The sequence below is a fragment of the Chiloscyllium punctatum genome, chromosome 24, assembly GCF_047496795.1.
Source record: "Chiloscyllium punctatum isolate Juve2018m chromosome 24, sChiPun1.3, whole genome shotgun sequence".
Lineage (NCBI taxonomy): Eukaryota > Metazoa > Chordata > Chondrichthyes > Orectolobiformes > Hemiscylliidae > Chiloscyllium > Chiloscyllium punctatum.
This window is the reverse complement of record NC_092762.1, coordinates 68461196-68483772: the sequence shown is the minus strand read 5'-3', so window position 1 is coordinate 68483772 and position 22577 is coordinate 68461196. Positions and strand designations below refer to the sequence as shown.

Below are 22577 nucleotides of genomic sequence, written 5' to 3'. Positions count from 1 at the left end.
CTCCAGTGTACAGTGAGGATGCAAAGATCATCAATAAGGATGCAGCAATCTCCTCTCTCGCTTCTTGTAAAATCTTGGGTATATCCAGTCTGGCCCAGGGGACTTATCTATGCTCATGTCTTTCAAAGAATTCCAGCATATCCTCCTCAACATAATTTGTTTGAGCATATTAGTCTGTTTCATGCTGTCCTCATAAACGGCCAAGTCCCTATCAGTAGTAAATACTGAAGTATAGTATTCATTAAGGACATCCTCTATCACCTCTGTCTCCAGGTACAAGTTCCCTCAACTATCCCTGATTGGCCCTACCCTCACTCTGGTCATCCTCTTGTTCCTCATATAAATATAGAATGGTTCGGGGTTTCCCTTAATCCTACCCACCAAGGCTTTTTCATACCCCTTTCTAGCTCTCCTAAGTCCATTCTTCAGTTCCTTCCTGGCTACCTTTTAACTGTCCAGAGCCCTGTCTGATCCTTGCTTCCTCAACCCTAAGTAAGCTTCCTTCTTCCTCTTGATTAGATGTTCCACACCTCTTATCATTCAAGGTCCCTTCACCTTACTATCCCTTCATTGCTTCATTGGGACAAACCTATCCAGAATTTGTAGCAAGTGCTCCCTAAACAACCTTCACATTTTGTCATGCATGTCCATTAGAATATCTGTTCCCAGTTTATACTCTACAGTTCCTACCTAATAGTGTTGTAATTCCCCGTCCCACAATTAAATACTTTCCCATTCTGTCTGGTCCTATCCCTCTCCATAACTATAGTAAAGATCAGAGAATTACAATCACTATCACCGAAATGCTCTTCCACTGAGCGGTCCAACACCTGACTTCGTTTGTTGCCAAGCACCAAATCCAATATGGTCTCCTCTCTAGTTGGCCTATCTACGTAGTGAGTCAGGAGTCCTTCCTGGACACCTGACAAAATCTGCTGCATCCAAACTATTGGCATTAAGGAGGTTCCAATCATTATTAGGGAAGTTGGAACAGGGAAATCCCTGAACAGTCAACAAAGTAGATTAGTACAATTGCAACACTTAAAAGGCATCTGGATGGGCATATGAATGGGAAGGTTTGGAGGGATATGGGCCAGGTGCTGGCAGGTGGGACTAGATTGGATTGGGATGTCTGTTCGGCATGGATGAGTTGGACCGAAGGGTCTGTTTCCGTGCTGTACAGCTCTATGGCTCTAGAACTGACCAGAGAGTGCACAATGCTGGCTTTGATCAACTCTCTCCCCAAATGTCAGTCAACTTCTATATATGTCCCCCTTTAAAAAAGGGTCTTAACACTTGAAAATAGTAGATCTGTTTGTCAGTTGCCTGTTGCTGGTGTCTTTAAATGACAGCAAGTCAATCATCAGGACAGTAAGGGTTGATGACCTTAAGTAGACCCCGAACATTCCTGAGTACAATGCTGCCTTGACATTGTCTTAATTCAGGAATATTAAATTTACAATCAGAACCTCAAAGTATTAATGATGTTTACGACATCCACTTTTGCTCATTGGCTATTTATGTATTGTTTTGCATTGATGCTTAATCTTTTAACATACAATTCTTTCGCAAAGGCTGAATGGCTACACCTGCTCCTATTTCCTATGCTTTCTATAGCAGTGTTAAAAAAGGACTCTCAACTTTCATTACTTGATTTTCACTGGCTGGGACCCTTTGTTGCTAAAATCGGTTTAAAAAGAAGAAAAAGCAATGACTTAGCCACCAGTGTGACCACCTGACTAGGTTGAGGCAAGCTTTGCAAAACAACCAATAAATAAAACTGTCTAAACTAAAATTAATGTAATCAAAATTACTTTCACCACTCACTCAAATTTGTATCTCTTGTTTGATTTATACTTTTCTGCAAGTTTTATATATTGGGATGAAAGTTGCCTGCAGGTTATCTAGCTTGGAAGAGCAAAGAAACCAGACACTGGATTAATAAAATAACTGACTTTCAGACAATTGTTTTGGGGCAGACAAGGGGGAAGAAAACTGACTTTTAAAGTCAGAAGTTGAAAGGCTTGCAACATCTTTTCCCTGCCTCAGAAACCAGTACCTGGTGATAATCAAAATTGGAGAAATATCCATTCAGTGAAATCAAGGATCTCTGGGTATATGAATAGGAAGGGTTGAGAGGGAAATGGGCCAAATGCTGGCAAATGGGATTAGATCAGATTGGGATGTCTGGTAGTTGTAGATGAGTTGCACTGAAGGGTCTTTTTTCCTGCTGAATGACTCTATGACAATAAGTCAGACAGATCATACAAAGCTGATTTCTGAAAGATTACTGTGTATAATTCTTTTTAACATAATCCAGATTTGAATTTTTTAGAATCTAATTTGAAATCATGTAGAAATTAATCCCATGAGATCAGGGTATAATGTCCAATCTAATAGCATCTAATGATTTTACGTATGTACTGAGCCATTAAAAGATTCAGAGCTATGACAACCATTTATGGTTCATGATGAAGATTAGTTCAGATCTCACCAGCTATGGCAATTCTCTTTGTCAGTCAGAACATCAATCAGATAAGATCAGACATCTTATTCATTCAGTATTCTTAATCAAAAGGCGAATGTTACTAACATAGAAACTACAGCACTCCATCGCAGTTCTAACATCAGCATTGTGCTTTTCCAAGTAATCACTGTATAATCTAATTGGTCTCCATTTTTAGGTTAAACTGGATAAGCAGGAATGAAGTTTCTGCAGCAGAAATGAACAATGCAAACACTTAGTCACCAAAAATAGTTAGGGGAGCTGGTGGTGTCCTGGTAATGTAGGGCAATGAGTAATCCAGAAATGCAGGACATGGGCTTGAGACCTACCATTGCAGATAGTGATCTAAAAAAAAACCTGAAATAAATCAACCTAGTTTAACAGTAACCAATGCTGATTGTCATAGAAAAACCAACTGGTTCATTTACATCCTTATGTCATCCTTATGAAATCTGTCATCCTTACTGGTCTGGCCTATGTGTGATTCCAGCCACACAGTAATGTGGTTGACATGTAGTTGTCTTCTTGGCAATTAGGGACAGGCAAAAATTACTGGCCACATCCCATGAATGAATTAAAAAAAATTTTTAAAAAAACTGATTTGAAGAAAGGGTTTTGTACTTGATTCGCCTTCAGCAGAGCTATGCCATTGCCCATATGCCTTGAAAAATCCAAGTTTTAACTTTGTTGTATAGGTCAGAGATTATGAGCCATATGTACTGCATTATGTAATAATGTATGACCTCATGTTCATTAATGTATTGAGATTATTATGCATTTATTTGAAGTTTGTTCAGGATCAAATCACTTTTGGGTTCCAAGTGTGCAATTAAAACAGTTACTGTATCAGATGTTTTCTTCTGTAATTCAATCTGAATTTATTGTGTTTCTCAATCATTATTGCAAAAATGATCGTATTAAAAAAAAATCCATTTGCTAGTTCTGTTTCCAAAAAGAAGTTGTGACATTATGGTTTGTGGCTTGAGTTTGCTGTTTTGCAGAAGTCTAGTCATAATTTTTGAAACCCAATATTACTTTACACCATCAAAAAAACAAAGTGGTGATTCTCAACTTCCAACTGTTCTCTTGTTTCTAAAATAAGGCAGATAGCAATTGAAAATTTGTTCTTGGTGGTGGGGGAGGGGGATCTCAGTTGCCATGTTAAAACTCAAGGCTCACAGTTCAATTTCCAGACAAGAGTTAGCAACTGGTTCTGAAACAAAGAAGAGATGCAAAACAGTGTCCGTACACTAATATGATAAAACAAAGGTCTGTGGATGCTGGAGATCTGAAACAAAATCAGAAATTACTGGAGAAAATCAGCAGGATGTAGAAGCTGCTGGTCAAATCATTGGACTGGTAGCGATGATGACCTGCTAATCCCAGCAGGAAATGTGGGCACAACTGCGGGCGGGTTGATAAGGACAGGTTAGTTAAAATTAAAAATCAGAGGAGCCAGGAAGGCCAGGCCAGCCTAGGTGATTTTTGGGGTTCTGGAGGTTTTCTCTACTGTAACTCCATTCCCTCAGTTCCAATCTCCTTCTGAACAACCATAGGGAAGCTGTCTCAACAAAGATGATCCAGCAGAAATATCCCTTTGTGACAGCAAATTGGGAAATTGCAGACAACAGCCTGGTTTAAGACACCTCCTCCTGTTTCTAGCTTTTCCACCTATGAAGCGAAGTTGTTCTCCAGTAATAATTTGATTCCATGTGTGCGGTTGTCAATAATATGTGTCTGTGAATGAGCACAATGGAGTGATGTAAGCTTATCAGTAATGCCAATTAGAAAGGCAATGAGAGACCAAAGGATTCTCTTTTAAAATTTGTGCCTAAAATTGCAACAAAGATCTTTAAGCGTGTGGAAGTGTGGTGGAACCTTTGTGTGCTGTTGCGTCATGTGATTGTCCTCATCTTAAGTTATGGAAACCAGGTCATTTACAAGTCTTGGCTAAGTCCATGCATTTATAATAAAGGTGCTGCACCATCATATAAAAATAAGAATTATGAGCAGGAGTAGACCAATCAGTCCCTCAAGCTTACTTTGTTATTTCATAAGATCATGTTTGACCTGATTGTGGCCCCAACTCCACTTTCCTGCCTATCCCTGCCATTCTTTGAGTCTCTTGTTAGCCGCTCTGCCTTAAATGTATTCAATAATCTTTCTTGCACCACTGTTTGGAGAGGAGAATTTCACAAACGCATGATTCTCTGAGAGAAAAATGCTTCCTCCTCTCCATTTTCAATGGGGAATCCCTTATTTTAAACCTGTTTCTAGTCTGGCCACAAAGGAAACATCCTATAACATTTATCATTTCAATTCCCTCAAATTTTATATGTTTCAGCAAGGTCACCTCTCCCTCTAAACCCCTTATTTTAAACTGCATTGTGCACAGACCGAACCTGTCTAACCTTTTCGCACAAACCCCTCTTCTTGGGAATCACTCGAGTGACCATTCTTTGCATTGCTTTTGATGCAATTGTGTAACTTCATAAATAAAGCAACCAAGCCTGTCCAGATGTGGTCTTACCAATTCCTGTATAACTGGAGCAAACAGCCCTACTGAAGAAGTTAAAGTACCACAGAGGGGTCAGTTCCATGGTTTGCTTCTCTTTCAGGACACACTGGGGACTCAAGGATTAAACATTACACAACCAAAGGATTTACTGCAGTATCCACTGAAAGCCTCATCTCAGTAGGGTGGAGGCTGACTGTATCTCAGAAATAGAACCTAGTGGAGCTACACACGTGGATTTCCCTGTAGCCCCAGGCAGAGGTATTTGCCCTTTTCAGACAAGACTGATAGCCTTGGCCACAAACCTGGCCAAAACTGCCTCCTGTTCCCATTGTCTTACTTCCCCTCCACATTAGCATAGGCATGTGTATCCCCCATTTACAGCAGGCAAAACCCTTCTGCCTTACTGTCTTCCCATCAATACATAATCATAAAGAAGATGATAATCAGTTTCTGTAAACCATTCACATGTTATCACAGGACATCCACATTCATCAGGCTTTATAAACTCATAATTACCTACTTTAAACCATATGATGACAATCATCCATGTGACTGGTAAACCTTTTGTTTAATTCCTATAAAATATACTGTCTCTGTGTGTAGGTCATGGAGAAGTGTCATCACAAGTAGACACACAGCTACTTTGGGGACATTTTGGAATTGCTCGCAACCGTCCAATAATAAAGCATCTACCATTGTACAGAAAATTGTGTCGTCCGAATTTGTGGAACAAAATATACATCAACACAACGTTGATATTTGATTCAATTTGCAACAAACAACAAAATTGGTTTTGCCTACTAATCACTTCCTGTGCCTACATACTAATATTTTGTATTCAGGTACCAGGACAGCCTGTGTTTTGGAGTTCTATAATCTCATCTCATTTAATAATATGTTGTTTTTCTCTTATTCCTGTCAAAGTGGACATGTTCACATTTTCACACATCAAACTCCATCTACCAACTTTTTGGTAATCACCTAATTAATTTGAATTCCTTTGCAGATTCATTGTATGCTCTTCACTAATTACTTAAATACCTATCTTTGTGTTAACAGCAAATGTAACAGCATATATTCGGTTTCTTCATCCAAGTTATTGATTTACTTGTAAGTAAATATTGTAAAAAGTTGAGGCACTACCACTGATCCCCTGGCACTCTTTTTATTATGGATTAGAGTGGTGCTGGAAAAGTACAGCAGGTCAGGCAGCATCCAAGGAGCAGGAAAATCGACGTTTCGGGCAAAAGCCCTTCTCTTTTTATTATGTCTTGCCAATTTGGAAGTGAACTGTTCATGCTTGCTCTGTGTTTCCTGTTAGTTGCTGTTAGTTAAGTGTTGCTCTATCCATGCTAATATTACCTTCTACAACATGAGCTGTGATATTGTTTAATAATCTTTGATGTGGCACCTTATTGAAAGTATTCTGGAAATCTGAGAACACCATACCCTCCAGATTCTCCTTTATCTATGTTACTTGTTACTTCCCTAAAAAAAACTCTAATAAGTTAATTTAGTACGATTTGTCTTTTCAAAAGCATGTTAACTCAGCTTGAATGCACTTGGATTTTACAAGTGCCCTAATCTAACTCGTTGATAATAGATTCCAGCCTTTTCTTCTGTTAGATATTATACTAGTTAGCCTGTACTTCACTGCTTTCTATCTTCTTCCTTTATTGTTCACAGGATTCACATTCACTGTTTTCTAAACTGATGGGATTTTTTCAAAATGTGGAGAATTTTGGAAAATTAAGACCAATGCATTTGCTATTTCAATAGTTATGTCTCTTAACCACCTAGAATGGAATTTATTAGGACCTGAGAGCTTGTCAGTTTTTAATTTTTTTTATATATAGGGTCATTGAGTCTTACAATCTTACAGTCCATCCAGTTCGTGCTGAACGTAATTCCAAATTAAACTACTCCCACCTGCCTGCTTCTGTTCCATATCCCTCCAAACCTTTTCTATTCATACACTTACTTTTGTTTTAAATTTCTCTCTACCTTTCACCTCTTAATTTACAAGCATTTCAGGGATACGGTTTGTATCCTGTACAGTGAGGGCATGTACATAAATCTGTTAAGTTCATCTGCAATACCTTATTTTCCATTACTAACTCACTACAGTTACTGTCTGGAGGTCCAATACTCATTTGAGAACATAGAACATAGAAGAGTACAACACAGGAATAGGTCATTCAGCCCATGATGTTGTGCTGAACATGATGCCAAATCAAGCTAATTGCTTCTGCCTGCCCATGCTCCATATTACTCTGTTTTTTACTTATTCATGTGTTTATCTAAAAACCCATTAAACATCCCTATCATATCTACCTCCCTGGCAGTGTGTTTATTCATTTGCTCCCTTTTAAATACCTGAGAAAGCTCTTATTATATTCTTGCTTCTTATGTCTATTTCATAATTTTTCCTCCTTTTTCAGCCATACTTTTTTTAAAAATACATTTTCTGTCCAAGTTTCTGACCTGCCACTAACCTTGATGGAATTTTACAACATTTCTTTGAATTTGACACTATGGAACCACTCCGGTTAGTGGCACTATATTGCTCAGGAAGGGAGCACATAAACAGTCCAAAAATAGGAGGGAAAGCAAATATTTATAAGAGCTTTTGCTCTGCTAGTCTCTGCATTAGGAACTAGTATCCCAGAAATTTGGCTCCTGTCTTAATAAAGATGGATTTGTGAAATAGCTTTTGATATCCAAATCACAATGTCAAGTGTAGGGTGCAAGAAGAGAAGTCGAATGAGTTTGGGCTCCATTCAAGTTTTTATTTTGTCACATTGCAGGCCTACCCATGCATCGACTGGAAATTCCTTCAGTATCGCTGAATCAAACTTGTGGAACTCCCTCCCTCATGACATTGTGGTTGGACCTGCACCAAATGGTTTGCAATATCTCAACAAGGCAGCTCACTACCACCTTCTCAAGGCCAAGTCAGTAACAAATGCTGGCCCAACCAGTAATGTTCACCCCATGAACAAATTAATGAAAAAAACTACCCTATAATCCACACAGAAATACACTGGTTCATTTGAAAAATGATTGAGTGCTTCAACTAGCTTGTCTGAATAATGTCCAGTTTTTCTTTAATACAAACTTGGGAGTCCCAAAGCATTGGCGGTAACTTACCTTAACCTATCTGAATTTGGGTAAATGGCATACAGAGGAACCTCGATTATCCGAATGTCGATTATCCGAATTTCAGACTATCCGAACAAGATCGCAAGGTCCCGATGCTTGGCTGAATGGTATTACCTGGCATTCAATTATCCGAACAAAATGCTATCACCTGTGTTGTTCGGATAATCAAGGCTCCTCTGTATATCCCAACAGAAACAATGTGAAACCCAAACTAAGCAATGAGGGAATCATACATTCCCTAGAGAGTGGAAGAAGGCCATTCAGCCCATCAAGTCTACATCAGCCTCCAAAGAGCATCCCATCCAGCCACACTCCCTACTCTATCCCTGTAACTCTGCATTTCCCACGGCTAATCCGTCTAGCCAGCATATGCCTGGACACTATGAGCAATTTAGCATGGCCAATCCACCTAATCTACACATCATTGGACACTATGGGCAATTTAGCATGGCCCATCCACCTAACGTACACATCCATGGACACTCTGGGCAATTTAGCATGGTCCATCCACCTAACCTACACATCCATGGACACTATGGGCAATTTAGCATGGCCAATCCACCGAATCTGCACACCTTTGGACTGTGGGAGGAAACCGGAGAACCTGAAGGAAACCCACGCAGACACGGGGTGAATGTGCAAACTGTATAGACATTCGTTTGAGGGTAGAATCAAACTCAGGTCCCTGGTGCTGTGAGGCAGCAGTGCAACCTTTTAGCCACCGTGCTGCCTCAAAAAATATTATTTTTCACCTTATAAATGCAATGCTGGCTTTTTGTTGGTGTCATTTGTCTAACCAGAAGCAAACATTCTCAAAATGATTAAGTTTCAAACTCATATATTTTAATGAGAGCATTTTGTCCTCATTTAGCCTTCATGGTATTGATAAAATCATGCATTAATTTCTGAAAATATGTGAAAAAATATATATTTCAAATTTCCTTTAATTAACCAAGTTTCAAACTGTACTTGTGGGTGATAGTCACTTAAATTCTTTGAAACAGATCATATCTCTAAATTGACAATGCCACAAGATGGAAAATAACTTTATGCAGTATTATCTGATCAAAGAAGGTTGACTGAGTTTGACTTAAGAATTCAAAATAATTTTGAAAATATTTTTTGTTTATAATTGCCCGAGTAGTTTATGTGAATGTTCAGTGGTAGTAGTAAGGTGTGTGATGAATAATTTTACTGTTTCAGTAAATGAATGAGTAAAAATGAGTGAGAGATTTCTCTCAAATGTGATTTAATGAGTTCTTTATACATTCAAAGTAGCAAACTGCATCCAAACTGTTTTGAGCATATTGAGCTTTTCAATCTGTTGGTGTTAAGACCAAGGAATAGGGAACTTGTCCAAGATCTAGTGGTAATATCAAGCAGGATCTGGTCAATGTAGCCAGCTATAGGGTGTCACTCAGTCCATTATTGCCAATAACTATCCTGGTGTAATGTTAAAACCATTTAAATTCTCTACAATTTGATCCTCTCGAATCAGACGGCCACAATTTTGCACATCATGTATCCACATCTCTCAGGAACTGCTCAAAATCTATTTTACATAAAATACCTGTGCCTTGCAGAGCCAAGAGACTTTTATTGCCATTATTTGGATTGTAATTCTAAAGCAAGGAGGAAGTATCTAATTCATTTTTCATCTTAGACTTTGTCATAGCCAAGTAAGATTTTGATCTAACATGACTTTGTGATAATGTCACCCCAGATATTTCCAATGCATGCTCATATCCTGAAATTACGATACCATAGCTGCTGACGGTCACTTGTGAACATCCATGTGCTGAAAGAAAGGTAGTTTTGCAATAATGTGAAAGCAGTTGCTTACTAACTGCTGTGATGTTGGTCATCTTTCATGCATGCATATGTCCTCGCTAAAAACAATGCCAATTTTGTATTCGATTTTGAGATGTAGACGGTACTGACAAAGTCATCCTGATTTCCCATAATGCATTTTGAACCCAATTTCTTAACTGTGCGTTCATACTTCCTTTACCCCATCAGTGTCTTCAAGATGACTAGATCTCAAACTTTGCAATTCACACCCTATCTGCCTCCATTCTTCTTGAACTATTTCTTTAAACATGCTTTGTTTTTACTAGAATCAAAGCATTTTTTTTTCTTTGTAAAATAAGTTGCTTTTAATTCTTCTGTGGATTTTGAAGTTGCATGTGATCTAACAATTTCTATTTTAAAAATTCTATTTGCCTTTATTTTTCAGATCTTTTAGCATTTTGGTGTTTCTGCTGCTTTTTAAAAATGTTTATTCCATTCTGCACTCTTACTGGTCATATACCATTATGTACACTCTTAAAAACCATCTGTCAATGATATTGCACAAAGCCGGAACAGTGAAGAAACTACTTGCAATTTAAGCAATAGATTTTAGTAACTGTTGCCATCTAATACACAGTGTTAGTTTTTAGCATCGTGCTTATCTCCACAGACAATGTTTGCTTACTTTATCTCAGGCATTTTGACTATTTTCAACTGACAGTCTATGAATGTTTCTCACAAAGTATGCCAATTGCTTTAGCCTTGTTGATGAGTTTATGATCCTTATAACTGTCTAAACCACAATATGTCTTTATGAGAAGTTTGGAGAAAAGGGTGTGGTTCCTGGCCCAAAACTGCATCAAAGTATGGACACAGCAATAATTAAGTGGGTGAAATGTTGGAAGATGACACGATACTTATCTCTAGTTCTATAACCAACAGCCTGGAATATTAATATACAACATCTGTGATTGGGTGATGAGCACTACACCGAGATTCTACAGCTTCCTACTCTATTTCTAAGTCTTAAGATTTTACACAGAACAGTGTGGTGCGGTTACATGTAGCGTGACATGAACTCAAGATCACAGTAGAGGCTGTCCTCATGCGTGCAACGCTTGGCTATCAGGTTCTACTTGGTGACTCTGCAGTGTTGTGTATCTCGAAGGCCGCCTTGGAGTGCGCTTACCAAAGTGTCAAAGTTTTAAACTTTTGATCACCTGCAAAGACTTGCTATTCAGCCTGTCGAGTCTCCACTCACGCTACTTCTACTTGTTTTTTGACACTCTCAATTACCAGGAATTATCTTGCCATTATCTTGCTGCATTTAAATTCTGTGCCTGTGCACTTCCCTCCACTTCACCCGATGAAGCGGCAGCACCTCTGAAAGTTTGTTATTTTAGATAAACTTATTGGACTATAACCTAGTGTTGTGTGACTTCTGACTTTGTCCACTCCAGTCCAACACCGGCACCTCCACCCCATATATTAAGTCATTCACCTTATCGTTCAAGTAAACTCTGGCATGATTTGAAACTAGTCTACCAGTTTCCAGATCAGGTTTAGGTTCAGTCTATTAATCTGCCTGGGGTATTGATTGTTGATGGTAGGAATATCACATTGCTGCAATTAAGTCAAGGCAAACACTAATTCATATAAAATCTATTTCAATAAATGACAATGCAAAAGGAAACAATTTGCAATTATGCCATTCCTTTCACAACTTCATGATCTTGCAAAGCACTTTAGTTTAAATGAATACCTTTTCTTAATTCACGGAAATTCGAGATCTGAAACATACTTCCTGAAGAGTTTAGGGAAGTTGATTTTATAATTTTAAAAGTTTGATGATAAGGAACTTTCAGAGTTATGGACAATGGTGGAGTTGCAAGACTGTAATGCAATGGATCTTTCAAATAAAAAACATAGGCACAAGAAGTAAAATGGCTTTCCCTGTGCTGCAAGTTTTCATGATTCAGTGAATTCAGAAGTTTTGAACCCCGCTGTTGGAATATGTAAAATGGAGCAGCTAATTTGTAGCATACTTCTACAAACAAGAATGAGATGAGTGTTCAGATAATCTCTTTTAGCGGTATTGAGATGGCAGACAGGTTTAGTGTGGCATCTGAATGTTGGTACCTTCGTCAGGGTTATGCAAGCAAGTCAGCACAAAATGGAGGGAATCTGAATCTATAACCTTCTGACTCCGATGTAGAGATATACATCCTCAACTGCAAATACAAACACAATTTCTGTTCTGGATATAATCTCTACATGTATCTTAATAGCTATCTATTAGCTGCACCCAAAATTATGCTATGAAAGGAAACTTCCAAAAGGGCAAAATAGTCCAGATACAAGTTAAGTGGAAGGACATTATTGTGTGCATTTTACATATTTTAACTTAAATTACACCATTTTGTTTTCTTGTCCCCAATTACACCAGCAAGAAAACAGAATAGGCAAGCCAACTTTCAGGTGGCTCTTTTTAATAAATAAAATTATGGAATGAATTTTTCAGTACAACTGTAAGAACAGAAAATAATTTAAAGGGTTGTTTTATAAGTCAGATTGTTGTGATAAACCCTGCGAGGTCCAAGGAGAATCACTTATTAATTGCCTTGTAGGGGTATATCCCAAAGTATTCCAAGAGAGAGTTGGGAGGATAAGAGGCTTCAGGACCAAGATCTATGTAGGTTCAGAGGTATGACTGAAATACTTCAAGGCATGGTCAGTCCTCTATGCCAGATGTGTCAAACTAGAGGCTGAATTGGAGTATCCAGAGGAACTTGGCATCATATGCCTACTGCAAGTTGCTGAATGAACCACACCAGTGGACCCAGATTTGAGACCTGACAACTCGGTCTGTTCCTGTGGGGATTATAAAGTGACGGTGAACAGAGCTTCCTGCTTAAACAGATACCCGATGGCACACATTGAAGACTTGTATGCCAAGCTGGCCAGGGAAATCACATATTTTCTAAATTGGATATGAGCCACGCCTACCTCCAACTGGAGCTTAAGTGTCATCCAGGAGGTATGTCACTATAAATACTGTCAAGGAGTGTATGAGTACACTTGCTTGCCTTTTGGGGCATCTTCAGCTTGCACCATGTTTCCAAGGGTAAAGGAGGACCTCCTACAAGGGGTGCCCAGAAATGGGGTCTATCTGAATGAAGTTTTGATCTCAAGAGCTGCTGCACAGGAACATTTTGGGAGCTTGGAAGAGGTTTTGCAGCAATCGTCTTCACTTGGCGTCCCGCTGAAAAGGGAAACATGTGTGTTCTAGGTAAAGAGGTAATGTACCTCAGGTGCAGAGTTGACCAGGATGATTAAACCTTGTCAGAGTGAAGGTGAAAGTCATAAAAAGGGCTCTGACTCTAAGGAACACCAACAGAGTTGGAGTCTATTCTAGGTCTCATAAAGTACAATGGGAAGTTCATACCCAGCCTGGTGACTCTGCTGGCACCCCTCCATGTCCTGCTAAAAACATTCAGAAATGGTCATGGCAAATGCCACAAATGCCACACATTTGTAAATATCAACCAACCATTACTGTCAGCAAAACTGTCAGCTTGTTATGACCCTCTGAAACCTGTCCTTGTAACCTCCAATGCTTCTCCCATAGGAAAAGGGCAGTATTGTTGCACTGTTGTGGTGATGAGACAAAATATCCAATCACATATGTTTAATGAACCACTGCAGAGGCAGAATGGAAGTATGCCCTGATTGAGAAAGAAAGTTTGGCCACGGTATTCACACTGAAAATGTTCCACCAGTATGCATAGCATTGACAGTTCACCATAGTAACTGATCACAAACCTCTTCCAGGAAGAAGGGGCAATCTCCCATCACACCAGCTTAGATCCAATACTGGACTTTGCTATGAGGTACCTACGAATACACCTTGGAGCATCATCCAGGGAGACATATAGCCAATGTGCACACCTCGAGCCACCTGCCATTACCCACCAGCCTACCTTCACCTCTGAAAATGAATGAAATCATCATGACTTTGAACTTCATGGACACGCTACCAGTATATGTGAAGCAAATACAGGCTTGGACCAAAGAAAACTCTACTTTGATGAACCTATGACCTATCATCCTAAATGGTGGATCCCAAAGATATCCTATAGAAGAGTTCAGTGAGGCTGCTGGTGGGACTTTCAAATATTAGGAGTTGAGTACATAAGGTGGCATTATCTTGTAGCAACCCAGATGGCTGTCCCACATCCAGGTCAATGACTAATACTTAAAGAATTGCACAAGTCCTGGTCACCCAGGAACTTTTAAAATTTAAATACCCACAAGGAGGCATGTTTAGTGGCCTGGCATAGACATGGATATCAAAAACCTGGTCAAGTGGTTCAAACCTTGCCAGGAAAACCAGAAAGCCCCACCAGCAGCCTCACTGCACTCTTGGAACTGAACAGAGAGACTCTGGGTATGAGTATATGCAAATTTCACAGGACTATTTATGGGATGTATATTCTTAATCCTTGTCAATGCCCATTTAGATTGGATTGAGGTGCACCACATGGCCCTCTTCTAATCCTTTAGCATTGTTATGAAGTTGAATGCGCGTACTGTACCTTTTAAGAGAGAATGAATGGTTTCCAGAATGGAGAACTTACCAGCACCCTGTCTATATGACTCGATGGCAGTCCCAGAATGCACTGGAAAATTGAATGTTCGTAATGTTTGGCTGTGAAATGGATACCTAAGTTGTTGTTGTTGTTTTGACAACAATTCAACTATAACCAATGAGTTTAAATTATGCCCAGGATACCAGAAGCCAATGGAATTTGAATTTGATTGGTTTTCAGGTGTCAAAACAATCAAATTATAAGAATTTATGGGGGATATAAACATGGCATTTTGAAAATTAGGGGGATAGCAACTGTCATACAGAGAGAGACTGCCAGAGAGCTAAATGCTCATTTATCATGGTACTCTTAAAGAAGTAAATAAAAACCCCTCTCTATCAAAAGGTACCTTTTTCATGTAAAGCCTATTTGCAGTGAAAAGAAAGAAGACGACTCAGGGAGATCAACAGCTGGAAGAGATAAGACACAGAAGAAGACAGAGATGGTGTGGTTTTGAGATTAAGTTAATGTAATTTTAATAAGTGTCTTATTGGAACAGTCTAGTGTTATAGAGTTGGAGTCAGATAGTAAGCAGTTAAGAGAAAGGAGGGCTTGGATTTGTGAATAGTTTTTTTTTGTTTAATATTCACTATTAGAGTAAGAAAAATAAATTGATATTTTTTCTTTAAATAATGGAACTTGGGAGTTCTCTGTTAGTCACGCTTTAACAGATTACAAGGTGAGGTAGGTTTTTCTGGATGTTTGGGTTAATTAACAGAGGGGTTCACCTTCCATGTCATAACAGTATGCATGGTATATCTAAGGTCCTTGTAACACACAATGGGACCCCATTTACTGCGGGGTATTTCAGACCTTTATGAGGATAAACAGGGGGAGGCACATCCACACAACATCCTACCACCCATTCTGAGCAGGGAATCTAGCTATTCAAATGTAACATGAGAAAGCTTGAAAGCCAGGCCTGAGGACTACAAGGGCTCAGACTTGGAGATGGAGGCAGCGGAAGCTCAGTTGGAGGTCACCACTGAGGATGTGTCTTCTTCAGTCGCTCTTCAATGGTCTTCACAGAGGAGACATAAGCCTACTGATTATATACAGTTCATCTCAACCCCTGACCAGACCCAGAAAGCAACACGAGGAAGGTCTTTGGAAACAAAGCTTGTATATTGCTTTTCTAATTATAGGGCAAAGCCACATATGATGGCAGGAGTAGTCCCAGTGAAACTATTGATGGGCTGACACCTTTAGACTAGGCTTAGCCTGACTTTCCTAAACTTAGGTGGCAAGGTTCAGTTAAATCAAGAAGCCCAGACAAGAGGCCATGGGCAAAGTGATGCAAGAGGCCATGATGGGCAAAAGCCAGACAGAGATTTTAAGGCAAGAGATATGGTTCACAGAACAAGCTTCAATGATCCTATGGATTCCAGGAGTTATCCTTAAACAAAGGGGACCAGTATCAAACTTGGTTGAAACTGTGGAGAAGACCACAAAAATCACATTAACCACCTCTGTCAGAGGGAACCTTCCACAGAAGCAATTATTTCAACAGACACACCACCAATGACATCCTGCTGATGAGAATCTCCACCCAGTAAAAGCTTTAAAGCCAGGCCTGAGGACAAGGGCTCAGACTCAGTGATGGAGGCAGCAGAAGTTCATTTAGAGGTCACCACTGAGGATGAGCCTTCTGCAGTCGCTCTTCAATAGTCTTCACAGAGGAGACATAAGCCTACTGATTATATACAGTCCATCTCAAACTCCGGACCAGACCCAGAAAGCAACGGGAATGGGGCCATGGGCAAAGTGATGCAAGAGGCCCCATCATCACAGGACATGGGGATAACCCTCAGGCCCCCAAGATCTATTAACCCCTACAAGACCCATGAGGAAATATATCTTTTTATGGAGCATTTGGATATGAGTTTCCTTCAGAACAGGAAATGGCATATCCAACAGGAAATCATTAGATGAGCCCTTTATGAATCTGACTCAGGGATGGGTCCACAGAACTGTCTGTCCTGTGTTGGGACTGGACCATGTGTGCCATGAGTAGTGGCTGTATTTTGGTTTCCAACAATAACCAATATCCCTTTCCAGTCAGGCTTCCTGAGTTGTTGCGGTTGCTAACTCTAATTTGACACGTTCCTGGAGAATTTATCATGATTCCTGTCTCAAACAGCTCCATCCAACCACCTGGCTTTCTTTTCCCTCAGCATCTCCAATCTTATTATAACTAATAAATAAACATTCAAGGAAAAAGACGAAAAATAGGTCCTATGTTCCTTTGATTATTTTCCTAGGATTTCTTACAGAGAGGGCAATCTTTAATTCTTGGAGGCTCCAGGGCAATCCTTATACGTTCTAAAAAGTGGACTGTGTCTGAATGGGATATGATATCAGAGTACCAAATATGCACAATCAATTAATCTTGTGGCAAGATTACTTTCATTGAAATGGCATCGATAATTGATCATGGCCACAGAGACATCTTGTGAGTTTGTCATACACACCTCTGGCATCAGGAGGGATGTGAACTCAGGCCTCCCAGTCCAGAGGTCATGACACCACCACTGCACCACTAGAGGGCAGATCATTTGTAATCAGCTTGTTCAGATGTGACTTGATACATATCTGAAGTAGGTGGGATTTGATTTGAACTCAAGCTTTCTAGTTCAGAGGCAGGGACACTACCACTGTGTTGGGGGGAGGGGGGTGGGGGTGGGGGGCGTTGGGTTGTACACCTCGGGGGGATCCCTCCAGATAATACAGGACTCAGCCCACTAGCCACCCCCTGGTGGTGCAGCCTGTCTCATATTGGGTAGTGATCGTTAGATGAGGCCTTGAGGTAGCCATTAATTGTTCACCTAAAGGATTCACTTGTCTCACTGGAGAGTGGGCTGTGCATGCCACCCCCAACACTGGTATAATTGTGGCAGGGGCAGGTGTGGGCAGGAAGGCCATCCACCGTGGCTGCATGTCCACCAATTTCAAATCTCTAGCAAGAATGTGAAATCCATCCCTGATTGTTTCTGCTTCATTTAATACCAGTTAGTACCATTTTGTTCCTCAATAATCTTTGTATAGGTTCCCATATTCACATAGTCCAGTGTATAATATTGGAGAACTGCTGTGCGAGATGAGCAATCAATTATTTGCTTTCTGTTAAACAAGTTCTTCAAATGAATTATTTCTTATTAGTTACAAACCACCTTATCATTTCAACAGGTATTGAAAAGTTAGGAGTGAAAATTGTTTATTTCACTGTGCTAGCTGTTAACCCATACTCATGCCAACTAATACTGTAATGATCAAAGAAAACTGTAGTTGCGGCACGCAGCAATTAAAGAACTGAACTTATGTTTATTAAATTGAAAATCACATTTCAAACTTTTGTTCACTTTTATCCTTCTCCAGTTGACACCGTCTTATACAGCCCCGCAGTGTCGCCAAAGGAATAGATTACACTATATAAGACTTCTATTTTTAATTTAGGCAGATCTTACCCAGATTAACATAGATCCTGCAGTCTGAGTCTATACTACTAATGGATTCTTCTGAGTTGAATATTGCAGAGTCTTGTGAAGTTGAGATTGGCTGTTGTGAGCAGGGACTGCTCAAATCCAAATCTGAGATGCTTCCACTCATCACAGCTGCAAACCTTTGCCTGTGTGACAAAAAAAAGAGGCAGTTGTGTTTTATTCCTCTCTCGTTAAAACTGACCAGACTTTCTTTTTTAAATCAGGAAGTTCTGATGTAAGATACCTTGCAAGATGCAACAGACTTGAACCGATGGATCGTTAAATACAAAAGAGGCTGCCAGTAACCAGGGAAGCTTTTTGTGTAATGCAAAACAAAAGTCACATAAAATGAGCAATTGATATATTTCTTCTTTAAATAAACTTCAGCTTTTTGTACCAAAACATAACTGAACCAACACATAAATGCACAGAACAACCCAAGCTTCTGGTGAAGCGGATGTGCAAGTTTTGTCTGTTAAACCACCATACCACAAAAGTAACTGAGATCCCCTGTTTTAACCTAGCAACTGTTTGAGGTGTTAACAAGTTTCAACATTTACTAATGTTCTTACCGTTCACTTTGGGAAGTGTAGTTCATTCATGAACCTTGCAACATCCACACGTTAAGCAGACAATCCCCTTTGGGACTGAACATGCAGGCTGTATTCGCATGTTATTAAAATGGTTACAATATAACAAAAAAAAGTTCTGTTTCACAATTATGTTCTCTAAAACTGCAAACTGCAACCTGGTTCTGTATGGAATGTATTTGCACTTTACTGTATCAGTGGCAATGTAAAACACTAACCAGTCAGATACAGTTATGTCAGGAAGCAAACAAGTTTCCTCTGGTAATAGACCAATAATACACCTCGACCTTGCTTTGCATTTTCATATATTCCTTTGGTGACTTAGCCCAATGTAGCATTGTACTTTGCATATTCACAAATTTTCATGGTGTTGGAGAATGGAGAAAAAATCTTTGCTTCTGTGCACTGAATGCATTTTCATAACTGAGATCGGTGGCAGGCCTAGAGCCTATATTCTTTTCTTTTTTCTTTCATTAACTTTTTGTAATAGGATCAAGGAATGGAGCTTCTAAATGGAAGCAGGTATACCTTTTTTATTGGTTATTGTGCCATACTAATTGATATTTTATGATATTTCTTAATTACATTTTGGTTGGGAAGAGTGCTTTTCAAGTGTTTCAAATGCAGCATTTCATATTTAGTGTGCCCATTAGAACTCTAATGCTATTCTTGAACTGCTGTGGATTGAATGCATGATGTTTTGTGATTGCCATGCTGCCTTCATGATTACTGCCTGCACTGGGAGAGGGGTGCACTCTGTATTGTCAGAATTTTGGTTGTTGCCCAGCCGTCTTAAATTGGTGTTTAGATCAGAGTGGTGCTGGAGAAGCACGGGCAGCATCCGAGGAGCAGGAAAATCGACGTTTCGGGCAAAAAACTTTCATCAGGAATGGAGGTGGGGGGCCTCCAGGGTGGAGAGATAAATGGGGGAGTGGGACTGGGGAGAAGGTAGCAAAGAGTACAATAGGTGAATGGGGGTGGGAATGGAGGTGATAGGTCAGAGGGGAGGTGGAGTGGATAAGTGGAAAGGGAGATTGGCAGGTAGGACAGGTCATGAGGACAGTGCTGAGCTGAAGGTTGGAACTGGGGTAAGATGGGGCAGTGGAAATGAGTAAACTGGTGAAGTCCACATTGATGCCCTGGGGTTGAAGTATTTGGGGGCGGCACGGTGGCACAGTGATTAGCACTGCTGCCTCACAGCGCTGGAGACCCGGGTTCAATTCCCGCCTCAGGTGACTGACTGTGGAGTTTGCATGTTCTCCCCGTGTCTACGTGGGTTTCTTCCGGGTGCTCCAGTTTCCTCCCACAGTCCAAAGATGTGCAATTCAGGTGAATTGGCCATGCTAAATTGCCCGTAGTGTTAGGTAAGGGGTAAATCTAGGGTTATGGGTGGGTTGCGCTTCGGCAGGGTGGTGTGGACTTGTTGGGCCGAAGGGCCTGTTTCCACACTGTAAGTAGTCTAGTCTAATCTATTCCGAGGCAGAAGATGAGGCGTTCTTCCTTCAGGCGTTGGGTTGGGGGGGGGTGTGCAGTAGTAGTCTGGCGCACTGACCCCTACACCGCTGAAGCCAGATGCCAACTTGAGGACACATCCTCCTATCGCCCCCTCGATCATGACCCCACCCCCCATCACCAAACCATCCTCTCCCAGACCATATAGAACCTCATCACCTCAGGAGATCTCCCATCCACAGCTTCCAACCTTGTAGTCCGGAAACCCCGCATGGCCCGATTCTACCTCCTTCCCAAGGTCCATAAGCCTGACCACCCTGGCCGACCCATTGTCTCAGCATGCTCCTGCCCCACCAAACTCATCTCCACCTACCTCGATACTGTCCTATCCCCCCATGTCCAGGAACCCCCCTACATACGTTCAAGACACCACCCACGCCCTCCACCTCTTCCAAGACTTCAGTTTCCCCAGCCCCCAACACCTCATCTTCACCATGGATATCCAATCCATCTACACCTCCAACCGCCATGACCAGGGCCTCTAAGCTCTCCGTCTCTTCCTCTCCCAATGTTCCCAACAGTACCGTTCCACTGACACTCTCATTCGTTTGGCTGAACTGGTCCCCACTCTTAACAATTTCTCCCATTAGCAATCTATTCCACCTCCCCTCTGATCTATCACCTCCATCTCCATCCCCATTCACCTATTGTACTCTTTCCTACCTTCCCTCACCCTCCTCTCTGACCTATCATCTCAATCCCCACCCCCATTCACCTATTGTACTCTTTGCTACCTTCTCCCCAGTCCCACTCCCTCATTTATCTCTCCACCCTGAAGGCCCCCCACCTCCCTTCCTGATGAAGGTCTTTTGCCCGAAACGTCGATTTTCCTGCTCCTCGGATGCTGCCTGACCTGCTGTGCTTTTCCAGCACCACTCTGATCAAAACTCTAGTTTCCAGCATCTGCAGTCCTTACTTTTGCCTATCTTAAATTGGCAAAATCAGTTTTACCAACTCTGACCTATATCCACTACAACCTATGTAAGGGAACTAGTTCAGCTTGTTCCCATTGTGGATGCCTGCATTGAGCTATTCATGAGAAAGTCATTCATTTGCACTCTGATCAAGGGACTGGCTTGTTAACATTGAATCACTCAGAGCTAGAGTTGAGAGCAATGTAATAAAGAATACAAAGAGTTTATTAGCAGGAAATGTTTTCCTAAATTGTACTCTAAAAGATAGGCGATTGCAAGCCCATATAACAATTCCACCAAATTTATTTGCTTAACTAAACTCGTAGAAAACAAACTAATCTAATTTTGCCCCGCCCTCACAAACCTCTCATGCTCCCCCAAATGCCGCTCGTGTAAGATACTGGGATGTTGCAAAAAGAACATCTGCACTTGTCCATTTAATACAACTTTGTCAGTTAGGAACAGAAGTAGGCCATTTGGCCTCTTGAGCAATACTCGCTCAAGCTTTTTGGAATGTGGACCTCCAAGGTCCATGTATGGCAGTGACTTCTGAAACCGGAATTCAATGCATCGGCAGCTGAGCTCACTGATTGGTGTGTCCAGTATGTCAGAGATGCTGTCTGGACACACAGATTAGAAGGAAGGTTGCTCTCAAATACACTGTGTTTTGATAAAATCACGGCTAATCTGATTGTGGCCTAAACACCGCTTTCTTGTGCACTCCCGATACCCTTTGACTCCTTTGTTAGTCAAGGGGGTTAAGGTTTGTCTCAGTTCCCTGCTATAATCTATTGTTCACTTCCCTTAGTTCTTAACAAGGTAGCTGCACTTTTTGAAAATCAGAGGATGATTTCTTGAACTTAAAGTTGACAAATTGCTTAGATTGAACCTTGGTTAAGCTTTTCTCCCGCGCAATATTTTAATCAATGGTAGAGGAGAAAATGCCACGAAGAAGAGAATTGCCAGGCCAAATGAAAGTTCAACACTTGCACCTGCTCTCTAAGCTAATTTAGTAAAATAAATTGGACGCATGAAATAATTGTGATGATATTACTTACTAAAGAATTAATGATCACAATGTGATTCTATGAATTGAATGACAGAAGCAGAAGAATTTCAATGTTTAGTAATGAGAACTAAACATGCTAGAAATAATTAACAGATTATGCAGCACCTATGGAGAGAGTAAACAAAGTACTGTTCAGGCCAATGGCTTTTCATCAGCATTGGGACGAGTTAGAAATGTAATAAAAGTGAATGGGGGAGGGTGGAGTTTTATTCTTTCTTTATTTACTGAGAAACTGGACCTTGACAATGTGTTCCCTTACTTAACAGAAATAATTCATAAAAGCAAAACTCTGCATGTTGGAAATTTGAAATAAAAACAGCGTTGAAAATGCTCAGCATGTCAGGGTGTCTGTGTGTATGTGTGTCTGTGTGTGTGTCTGTGTCTCTC

At 40.5% G+C, this 22577-nt stretch overlaps 1 protein-coding gene across 3 annotated transcripts in view; it reads right to left on the bottom strand.

The window, feature by feature from the left end:
• LOC140494661 (inactive tyrosine-protein kinase PEAK1) overlaps positions 1-18776 on the bottom strand; it is a 42408-nt gene extending 23632 nt beyond the window's left edge. For 2 of the 3 annotated variants that reach the window (XM_072594091.1, XM_072594092.1), the window contains exons 1-2: positions 18678-18776; positions 18091-18251 (exon numbers count right to left, since the gene is read on the bottom strand). In XM_072594091.1, the coding sequence (XP_072450192.1) occupies positions 18091-18251; positions 18678-18703 (187 nt within the window). In that variant the 5' untranslated portion in view covers positions 18704-18776. Of the gene's footprint in view, positions 1-18090; positions 18252-18349; positions 18434-18677 lie in introns of those variants that run through there. The other variant, XM_072594093.1, reaches the window with a different exon arrangement.
• Positions 18777-22577: the final 3801 nt, after the last annotated feature.